Source organism: Lithobates pipiens, unplaced genomic scaffold (genome assembly GCF_037356315.1).
Source record: "Lithobates pipiens isolate NorthernLeopardFrog02 unplaced genomic scaffold, aLitPip1_a1.2 Scaffold_23, whole genome shotgun sequence".
Classification (NCBI taxonomy): Eukaryota; Metazoa; Chordata; class Amphibia; order Anura; family Ranidae; genus Lithobates; species Lithobates pipiens.
Window position 1 is genome coordinate 58863469 of NW_027507785.1, and position 11731 is coordinate 58875199.

At 40.6% G+C, this 11731-nt stretch overlaps 1 protein-coding gene across 1 annotated transcript in view; it reads left to right on the plus strand.

The window, feature by feature from the left end:
• The first annotated feature begins 1579 nt into the window (after window positions 1–1579).
• Window positions 1580–11731, plus strand: part of LOC143927566 (collagen alpha-1(VII) chain-like) — a 24350-nt gene continuing 14198 nt past the window's right edge. Inside the window, exons 1-4 of the mRNA XM_077451701.1 lie at window positions 1580–1836; window positions 7235–7351; window positions 9315–9377; window positions 9494–9670. Coding sequence (XP_077307827.1) covers window positions 1719–1836; window positions 7235–7351; window positions 9315–9377; window positions 9494–9670 — 475 coding nt within the window. The 5' untranslated portion in view covers window positions 1580–1718. The remainder of the gene's footprint in view (window positions 1837–7234; window positions 7352–9314; window positions 9378–9493; window positions 9671–11731) is intronic.

Here is an 11731-nt window from a genome sequence, read left to right on the forward strand (position 1 = left end):
AGATATTAGCTCTTCCTGCATTTCCAAGCCCTGACAAAGGGAGCCCATTGAAACCCACACAAGCCATTGGCTTTTTATTAACTGAAGGCAATGATAAATAAACTTGTTCTGGACAAAAGTTTCTGAACTAGCCCTGTGTCATCCTTATTCCTCTACTATAACATTACAAGGACCTAGAATCGGCTCCTGCATTTCAGAGAGCAGCCTAGAGGATCATTCACATGGCAACCACAAACTCAGTCGGGACCTTATCATTAGTAATGCAACCAGTGCACCTCCCCTCCTACTACTACTCTAGCTATTGAATCCTGATGGAGGTTTTATATTGTCCTGACTATACTACAAAATGTGTTTTTAATGCTGCTCATGTCTCCATTGGGCGGCTTCCCCCCTAACTTCATGTCTGACACCTGGAAATTTTCCTTCACTACCTATTCTGTCCGATAGGCAAAAAGTAAGGTGAAATAATGTTGATTGAGGTTTTAATCCTTCCACACTTCTCTCAAAAGTATTTTGGCTGTAGTTGAGCAATAAGTCTTCACTGGCTGCAGCAAACAATGACATAGATCAAGTACTCAAGACTGGACAGCGGTGGGAACAATCTACTACTAGCCACTACTCACTGCAGTTCCTATGATTGAGATTGTCCAAAGAACAATTCTTTTTGTCAATAGCAACCAATCTGATTTGTCTCTTCCTATTTCTAGTACAGTACATGAGAACGGAAGGAAGAATGGTGGGTTTGTACAACATAAGTAGCTTGTAATTCAGACACTTTCCATTACATAACATTCTGTTCTTGTCAACTTCTGATCTGACCACATGGGCATCAGTTTTGTAAGAGCAGTGTGTAACGCAAGCTTTCATAAAGTATTTTAACAAGCTTTAAGGAGCTGAAGACTTTAGCACACTCTTCAGCCCTAGTTTGGAGGTAATGAGCACAGATCCTAATGGGAATTCCCACTCTAAACAAACTGTTTGCAGGCTTCAGGAAGCTTCGGAACTACTTGAAAGAGGGTTGGAGCTTGCTGAAATCTGCAACCAGCTGGTTTAAATGGACAGTCTAATGAAAACTAGATTTGAAGCGCTAGTTAAAAAAAGATCTTTTAACAGATCGTTGGTTGGGCTTAATGACTAACTCTTGGCAGCTCTACCACAAAAAGTGGTTGTCCCAACGGTAAAAGGCCTCCACTGAGAAATCCCACTGAAATTCAAGAAAAGAGTTTCAATAGATCTTCTCAAGAGTCCACACATAAATTTCGGCTTTTAATGTTCCTTCTAAGATAAAGAACACTATCCAGGAGTTTCTTTCATGGGTGCGCAACCTGTGGCCTTCTAGTTGTTTCAGAACTACAAGTCCCATGAGGCATTGCAAGCCACTGACAGTTGTAAGCATGACTCCAAGAGGCATGATGGGACTTGCAACAGCTGGAGGGTCACAATATAAGCACCCATGCTTTAGATAGAGTCCTATGGGTAGCCTATTTATTTTTCATCCAAGCTCTGGTGCACGGGAATTGTTTGGCCCCTGAAACACATTGGCTACATGTTATATTCCGGTTGTCCCAATTTTATCAGCAAAAAATGATTATGGACTCCTCGAACTGGAGATAAAGAGTTGTTTAAAGAGCAAAGCTGCCAAGAGCAACAAGAATCAGAAATCTTTCACTGCAGTTCTCAATCATCAACATTTTCTAACACTCCCGTCTGAAACTATTATGTCCTTATACCTCTCAGGTTACCTTTCTGACAAACCATCTCCCCCATCCTATCCGCCCAGTACACGTCTAGTCCCAGTCCCAGCTCTTAAGTTTTCTCACATTGATGAAGATGAGGGTGAGTAGGATCTCCTAACAGTGGAAGATTTAATAACATCTTCTGTCCACACCAAATTCTTTCTCGCTTTTACAGTCAGCCACGTGTAAAAATAACAGTTAAGTTTCTGCTTTTATGTCTGCGGTGCTTTGCAATCTATCATCCTTGGCTAAGATAACACATTATATTCTACAAGGGAGGGCTGGCAACAACCCCTTTCACCAAAGCCATAATGAAGGTATCACATTCCTGCAACGATATACACCAGTAATTTGAAGTACATTACAGTATGGAGAATCCTGAAGCTGTCATATGGTTTGTAGTGGCCATGGCCATTGGATGGAAATCTTGGAAAAAATGTTTCCTCATCAGAGCCCCCAGAAGCATATAAGATTTCTATTTTAGGGCAAATTAACCTGTAAATGGTTCAAATTGACAGGAGCCATAATTGTTCTGCAGTTGAAACCTCTGTCTGGATAGGCAAAGTTAGAAAACTTTTTTTGAACTGTTAGGACCCTGGTTTCTACTTACAAGTACCCAACATTGATGTTTAGTGACAGTCCACTGCTGCGTTCACTGTAAAGTCCAAAGGACACCCTGCGAATCTCCAAGCCCTCATCCAAGAGGCCATGAGTCAATTGCTTTCCTGCCCTCTGGCCTCTGATTGGCAATTTAAGATAACAGTGAGGGCAGACATCTAACTAGATAGCCTCTATATACATTTTTATTAGGTACCTGGATAATATCTATTTCAAGTAATCACTTTTTGTACATCAAGGCATCTTTTATAGTCCTAAACCATCTTTGGATTGGATTTGGCCTAATGCCCTTCCTGTACTCATTGCCAGCCCTCCCTTTTTGCACTCTACGTGTGCATTAGATAAGTCTGAGCAGTAAATTTAACGACTTCAATGACCAAATATACAACTTGCACATAAAATTAGGCTTAATGCAAAAATAAATAAATAAAAATAATCTAATCAATTAGAAAAATCAGAACTAACTGGATAAGCATAAAATAAGACATAAAGCCTCATGTAACAAGTGTCTGCAGGGAAAATATGTTACTCATTGCAACCAATTAGATTCAGATTAGCTGTCTCGGCTGTCTCATTGATTTGTAAAAATGTGATTGGCAAATATAGGCAACACATTTTTGTATTCAGATGCTGTTGAGATCCTCATATAAAGGTGGTCTACAGATTGCCGCTTCAGTGTAAAGTAACATTCAGTAGGATTGAACAAATCCAAGGAGCCATGTAGCCAGCACACCTAAAAAAAATTCCAGCTTGGGACAAATGTTCACTGTTGGCAGCTTGTCTGGATAATGGGTAGACATCTATCTAACTTTATCAAGTTGTCACTGTTTTGTTTTGCCCAACCCTGTTGTAGGAGATGGCAGATGGTCAAATTTTCCCCCCATCCCAGCCCTCTACTTGGCATTCATTTATTAACTAATAATTTAAAGAATTATAATTCAAAAGAAGAAAAAAATGGGGAATCGCCAACAATGTTCATCCATTTAAGTAAGCACAGTAATTCATGGGGAAAGTAAGGTTGAAACTTGGAAAACTTTCAAAAAGTTCCACGTCACTCAGATGTCATGGAATCATGACAATCTTTGGGCCAACCTTGTAACTGCTCTGACTTTGTACCTGCTTTAATAGGTAAATGCTGGTTGCTGGGTCTGCACATGGTGAATCTTGTTCTCTGCGATTCATTCCAAGTCTTTGTATTATCTTACTCAAGTAGACATGGATCAGGCAGCAGCAAGAAGACAAAAAAAGGACAATGGTCAAATTTCCTGCTTTCTTCTCTTGCAAGGTCAAATAAATCCTCCACCTTGTCTCATTTACAACCAGGTGCAAGTTGTTTCTTGCCTGTTGCCCTTATGATGCTGATGCCTTAACCACTCTCCCATCTATGTGTTATATCTTCACTGAAAGGCAGGCCAGATCGACAGTGGGTACAGGCAACTTGCACCTGTTTGAAGATATATTTCAGCTGTAGTAAGTCTGAGGGGATATTTAGAGTAAGTCTTCTGGATATTTACAGAATATGCAAGGAAGTCCTACAATATTGTCCTGGTTTAGGAGAGCACAAATAAGTCAAAGCAGTAATCAAAGCAGAGAAGCCTGAATATATCATCGTCTTTGAGCATGCTGGCATAATTCTATTCTTTTCCACGCAACACCTAATGTGTCCTTTGCTTCTATTTGTGCGCTTTTATCATGCTTACTATGTATCGTGTATTGTTTTTTAAGTGTATATTAACCTGTTTCTGTGAGTCTACCCAAAACAGATATTTCGGTTTTAGGCTCATGCAGCCAAGTTGAATCACTTGTTGGTTTTTAACTCTAAGCCCTTCTACACACGGTCGGACATTCCGATGTAAAATGTCCGATCGGACCGTGTTGTCGGATAATCCGACAGTGTGTGGGCTCCATCGGACTGTTTCCGTCGGAATATCCGACGGACCAAGTTTGAGAGCTTGGCTATAAAACTTTCCGACAACATGATCCGTTCGGACTTTGTCCGATTGTGTGTAGAGAATTCCGATCAGACAAAGTGCCACGCATGCTCAGATCAAATTCCTAGACCAAAGCTATTGGCTACTAGCCTGAACGTAGTCCCATCGTAACGAAATAACGTCATCATGTTCTGAACGATCGGATTTTCCGACAACTTTGTCCGACCGTGTATATGCATCACAAGTTTCGGATAAAATCCGTCAGACAAAATCCGACGGATTTTGTTGTCGGAATGTCTGACCGTGTGTACAAGGGCTAATGGAGACTCTGACAGCAAGATGTCCACATCTGATCCAGATTTGCAAACCCACCATTGACGTTATAAGGGCATCTCACTATCTCCACCTTTCATTTATATTACATTATCCAAAATGCAGGGGGGGGCATTTAGACCCTCCTGATGCAGTAGAGGGAGTGAGACTCCTTGGTGAATGTAATATTTGAATCTGACAACAAAGCACCACACTAAATAAGGTGCTAGAAGTGCTGAAGTTTAAATTAAGCTTCTATTCCAACCGAATAGTAGGTGCCAGAGGTACACGCCACCCCTTCTTTAGGGCTTAAAATGTATGGAATCCATTGGTATGGACTTAAAATTGTTAATTAGACTCTCTATTCAGAGAACTTGGTAGCATTCAGCAGTTGGTAAATGTTACTGGGTTTCCCCCGATTTAGAGTCTAATTAACAGTTTTAAGGCCATATCAGTTCCACATAATTGAAGCTCAGTGGTCCTGGTGAAAGGGATGATATAAGGTCCCCAAAACACACTGGTTTTAACGCCTATTACATGTTTGAAATAAAACCTTATTGTGCACTCTACACTTTAGTGAGGCGCTTCAATCTTTAGATCCAAATATTGCGTTCAGATTCTGAGGTTACTGTGGCAGTTTTATTGCGGGAGCAGCCAACACATCACCTAGATCAGGGGTGTCTGACAAAATTTCAGCATTGGCCACATCAGCATTATGGTTGCCCTCAAAGTGCTAGTTGTATCTGTAAGATTAGATGTCCAGAGCATCCCGCGGGGGTGTCAAGAGCCCCCTCACCATCAAAAGTCAAGAGTCCCCTACCCTCCCTTACACCACAGTGCACCCCACTTAGCTTGTGCTACTGCCGGGAAGATACTGGGGGCAATACTGGGAAGCAGAAAGTGCAGGGTCTTGAGAAGAACCAGAGGAGGGCTATCAGAGTCTGCTGAATGCTGAGACCAAGGGAGACAGAAATGAGAGGGTGCTGCGGCTGCACAGAGAGCTGCAGCATCTGTAGAAGGAGTTCTGTCCACCTATTTGCTGCCGAATGCTGTGATGGGAAGAGGGAACGCAGAGACAAGCCTCTCCGTGGCTGCACAGAGAAGTGCAGGATCTGGTGGAGGATTTCTGTCCTCTCTACTTCCGACTATGAGACAAGGTGGGGATGGAGACGAGAAGGGTGCCGCAGCAAAAGGAAAGGTGCAAGGGCCACATGATGCAATGGCCTGGTGGGCCGGTTTTGGCACGTGGGCCTTGTGTTTGGCACATGTGACCTAGTTGCTCCATTGGGATACCACCAGTACAGTTTTGCTGAACACACCAGTAGCACAAAATTATTATCTACTGTACCTAAGGTTGCAGCGCCATCAGTCTACCACTTCAACCAACCTTGGTAAATGTGGGAACATTAAGTGGGAGATCTACCAGAGACTCTGAGAGATATCAGAAGCTGATGAGTCACTCAACTTCCCTGCATTTAGGATAGACTGAAATATCAGTTTTGGGTAGCCATCCCCTTAAAAGTCCATGACATTATTGTTCCTTGTCCAGGCTCTATTATCGAAGTATGGTGTTAGTCATTGCAGTCTTTGTCAAAGACCTATGCCTTCAGTGTATGCTGTTGTAAAGTCTTTAATGTTGCATGATAATATAAGGTCTATGCTTTCTTTGCTTCAATAGTCAGAGTCTACATTTTCTCTATGTGTTCAAATTGACAGCAACGTCACTGTGTTTCTGTCTTTGTCCCTGTTGTCCCTTTATCTGAAATAAGTTTATGGCATTGCATTTTATAATTTCTTGTTACTCTTGGGCCTACCATGATGGTCACTGTTACATAAAATATGTGAAGATGGGCAATATTCATGGATCACCTCTGTATGGTTTGCATTTTACTGGTTACCTGCTGGATAAAAAAAAATGCACAAACCTGCTGGGTATTATGTCTATGCTGGAATTTTATGGGATGCTGCTAAATATAATTCATTACATTACGGTGGGCTTATTTATGGGTCTCCCCAAGGTGTGGTCTGTTTGTCACTGCTTGGTGAGGTTTTGGAGATGATGTTGATGGTGATTTGTGGGTGTCTGCTGGATATATGTGGGGCACTGCAGGATTTACTGCTTGTGAGTCTTGGCTTGGGCCTGATGCTTTTATTAAAAAAAATGTCGTCTAACTATGCTGCTTGATTTATGCACTCACATGGTCCAAGATGGCATGTCCCTACTCTCCTTGAGTATAAGCTAACTTGTGCTTTTTATCCTAAATCTACATAAGGCTTATGTTGGTGGACCTTTTTTTCAACTATACTTTGACCATTAGTGTTCCTTCTCCATGAAGCTTATACTTTGCTTCTTATGAGGACTCTAACACATCATTCTGGCATGAAGGACCTTTACATTTCATCCAAATGTGGGATCATTTTTCTTGTCTGTGGTCAACATATTTTCCATTTCATTTTTGTATGCTCTCTTGGTTAGTCCTGAATTTGGTTTTGTGTTTTGCCTGAGCTGTGCTGTCTTTCTTGCGCTTGATCTTCTATTCCTCTGCTGCTTGGGCTTTTCATGCTGCAGATCAGCCTAAATTTCACTACAGGACTTGAATAAGAGTTCTTATCACTGCCTCTTATGTGCTCCTCCAGGACGGGAACTTAAGGTGGTGGTAAACACCAATGATCCAGATTACGAGCACATATACACGGTGGATGATTACAAAGATATGGATGAAGATGGCACAGAGAGCACTATAATGAGAGATGGTCAGAGTCTATTAATCTGTCTCCAATATCTCCCATATATCTCCCATACATCTTGACTCATTCCTTCCTTCTCCCTCTCTTCTTTCTTTCCTTCTTCTTTTCTTCCTTTCTTTTATCTTTTTTTTCTTCCTTTCTTTTCTCCAACATGCATACCTTCCTTTTTCCTTTATCCCTCTCCAATCCTTTCCTTTCTTTATTTATGCCCATGCTTCTTCTTTCTTTCCTCCCTCCCTTCTTTTTTCCCTTGTTTTTTTCTATTTCTTTCCTTCTTCTTTTCTTCATTTTTTTTATCTTTTCTTTACCTTTCTATATTCATGCATTTCCCTCTCTTTCGTTTCCTTCCTCCTTCTCTCCCTCCTTTCTTCCCTTCTTTTTTTTCTTTCTTTCCTTTATCTTTTCTTTCCTCCAACATTCATATCTTCCTTTTGCCTTTATCCCTCCCCAAGCCTTCCCTTTCTTTAATCATGTCCTTCCTTCTTTTCTTTTTTCCCCCGTCCCTCCCTTCTTCTTTTCTTCCTTTCTTTTATCTTTTCTTTGTTCCTTTCTTTTCTCCAACATGCATACCTTCCCTTTTCCTTTATCCCTCCCCAATCCTTCCATTTTTTATTATTCATGTCCTTCCTTCTTTCACCCTTCTTTTTTTTTTTTTTTCCTTCTTCTTTTCTTCCTTTCCTTTTTCTTTTCTTTCTTATGTTTTTTTCCTCCAACATGCATGCCTTCCTTTTTCCCTTTATCCCTCCTCAAGCCTTCCCTTTCTTTATTCATGTCTTCTTCCTATCTTTTTTCCTCTCTTCTTTCTTCCCTTTTTCTTTTATTCCTTTCTTTTATATTTTCTTTACCTTTCTTTATTCATGTTTTTCCTTCCTTCTTTCCTCCCTCCCTCCCCCTTTCCTTCCTTCTTTTCTTCCTTCTTTCTTTTCTTTTCTGCAACAGGCATGTCTTCATTTGTTATTCATATCCTTCCTTCCTCCCTTCTTTTTTTCCTTCTTCTTTTCTCTTTCTTTTATCTCTTCTTTACCTTTTTTATTCATGTATTTCCTTCCTTCCTCCCTTCCCTGCTTCTTTCCTCCCTCCGACCCTTCTTTTTGTCTTTCTTTCCTTCTTATTTTCTTCTTTTCTCTTACTTTTTCTTTCTTCCTTTCTTTTCTCCAACATGCACACCTTCATTTTTCCTTTATCCCTCCCCAATCCTTCCCTTTCTATATTCATGTCATTCCTTCTTTCCTCCCTCCCTCCCTTCTTTTTTTATTTTCTTTCCCTCTTCCTTTCCTTTATCTTTTCTTTATTTTCTAAAACACGCATGCCTTCCTTTTTCCTTTATCCCTTCCCAAACCTTCCCTTTCTTTGTGTCCTTCCACCCTTCCTTCATTCCTCCATTTTTTCTTTCTTGCTTTCTTTTATCCTTGCTTTACCTTTCTTCATTTGAGTGTCTCCTTCCTTCTTTCCTCCTTTCCTTCCTTTCTTTACTTTCTTTTCTCGGGCATGCATGCCTTCCTTTTTTTCTTTATTCCTCCCCAATCCTTACCTTTCTTTATTCATGTATTTCCTTCCTTCCTCCCTCACTTCTTTTTTCTTTTCTTTTTTTTTCTTCTTTTCCTTTCTTTCTTTCTTTTTCTCCAACATGCATGCCTTCCTTTTTTTTTCTTTATCCTCCTCTTCTCTTCCCTTCCTTCATCGTTTCTTTAATCATTTATTTTTACCAACATGCATACTTTTTTCTTTTCTTTTCTTTCCTTCTTTCTCTCTCTCTCTCTCTCTCTCTCCCCCTCTCTCTCTCTTTCTTTTTCTCTTTTTTTTTACCCCCCCCCCCCCCCCAATCCTTACATTTCTTTATTCATGTACTTCCTTCTTTTCTCCCTCCCCCTTTCCCTCCTTCCGTTTTTCTTTTTCCTTTACTTGTATTTCCTCCTCCTTACAACCTTAATCCAACAGTTTTTTAAACTGTATATAATTCATCTTGTAGACACAACCATACCGTCAATATCAGAAGCAAGCCTACGGAGTAAGAGAGATACATCAGCACAGGGTAAGGTGTACAGTACAATAATTTAATCATGTACAGCATACAAATGTATTTCTCTACATTTAACATACAGTAGTTGCTATTGTTTAATTATATACTATGTGTGTTAATTTCGCTAGATATATGCAGCTTCCCCATGCAAGAGGGAGAATGCAAAAAGTTCACACTAAAATGGTATTATAACCACCTAGTGAGAGAGTGTCGCCCGTTTGTATACAGCGGCTGCGGTGGAAACCTCAACCGATTTGACGAGAAGGAGCAATGTGAGCTACACTGTGTACACAGAAAAGCAGAAGGTATGTTTTAACACAAAAGCGCCTCATTACAATAGTGTATAACATTTGTTAATAAAGGGGCTTTGTCAGGTAGATTTAACTTTTATTTTTATCCGATCATGATTCAGTAAGATGGCAGGAGTAAGTAGAGAGTGATTGAGACGAGGGTTGCACCAATACCGATATCAATGCCGATACTAAGCATTTGCATGAGTATCAGTACTCGTGCAAATGCTCCGATGCCTGAAACCGATACTTTCAGGCTTGGTTCTTTCAGCTGTCAATTACTGGTTGTTAAGGGGTGGGGCCGCCACGTCCTTAACGACTGATGACTCATTCAGCTGTCAGTGGGGTTCCTCTGTTGACAACTGAAGTGTAAACAAAGTCCTGGCAATTGCAGCGGTCAAAAAAAAAAAAAAAAAAAGCAGCCGCAATGTTTATCAACAACATTGCTCAGCCGCAACAGAAAGATAAAAAGAAACATTGTTTCTTTTTGTATCCTTTAATTTATTCATCTACAGATCAAAGGGATCAAGTACGATCTGAAGATGAAGTCAGTTTAAAGCAATCTGTGAAGTAATAAATGTTCCTCTGTTTAACCCCTTATTAACCCTTAATTTACTCTAATCAGCCTTAACTCCTTATTCTCCTTTTCCATTTATTTATTACTTTCCTGCTTCTTTTTTTTTGTGTTTACTTCTATTTTATAAGCTATTAATAATTAAAACTTTTTTTTTGTTTTTGTTTGCTTTGTTCAATAATATTTTTACACCTTTAAAATATATTTACACGTTTCACAAAAATACATTTATTTGATTTGTAAATAAGTTTTCGGTGCTTTGTACCATTACTGACAGATGAAGTGTAAACAGAATAGTTGCCAGTAGGTATCAGTAATCGGTATCGGCGAGTACTAAAGAAATAAGTATCGTAATCGTACTCGCTGTAAAAAAAAATGGTACCCCTAATAGAAACATAATCATATTTGCTGGCGTTACTGTATTGCTACGAACTTTAAGCCAGCCATACATGGATCGAAATACTGAACCAGCCAAATTTTGATCCATGTATGGACAGATGGGTTGTACAGAAGATGGTCTTCCAAATGACTTCTGTACAATCAGCCTGTAGGATTTCCCTGCTCGATCAGCGTCACCGGCTATAGATGGCAACACTGATCAGTGTATTCTGATGGCGGGGAAGTCTCGCTTCTGTCAGAACACAATAGCTCAGGGGGGGTAGCGGGAGTTTCTTTTATTAAGCTCAAGTCACAGCGTTTCTATAGTGGAGATAAGGGTCACCTGACTTGAGAAATCCACATGAAACTGAATAACTGAGCCCCAAACGTATGTCTTAAAGTGGTTGTAAACCCTTACAAACCACTTTGACCTACAGGTAAGCCTAGATTAAGGCTTACCTGTAGGTCCAAGCAATATCTCCTAAACCTATATGGTTTAGGAGATATTTGCCCGAAAACGGGCACCGCTGTCTACGGCGCATGCGCCGTAGACAGCGGCGCGCAGGCGCACTGAACGCGGCAGTTCCAAGAATGGAGCTGCCGCATTTGTCGACTCCCGTGCGCATGCGCGGGAGTGACGTCATCGCGGCTTCGCCGAATGACAGCGGCGGAGCTGCGAGACGCCACCAGCAAGATGGATGCGGCGGACTACAGGGGACAGCGGCGACTTCGCTGGCTCCTGTGTCAGGTAAGTGACACATAATGGGGTAGTATGCGATGCATAGTAGTCCATTATGCTTTACCTTTGCAGGGAAAAAAAGAGGAAGTAAACTCATCAGGGTTTACTTCCTCTTTAAGAGTCCATCATTCTTTATTGCCGATAATACTTTGATAACAAGAAGGCTAATGGAAACCAATGTGTTTCAGGGGCCACAAAATCCCCCTTCATCAGCGCTTAACTAAAGTAGCAACACTGTGAATTGGACTCTAATAATTGAAAATGCTAAAAGTTAGTCTGTTAAAAAATGAAGCTGTCTCAATGGACATGAGCTCAAGGTGCTGGTGTCCTTGATTTTATGGCCATTGAGACAGCTTAGATATTCGGACAGAAACTATTCTTCAGG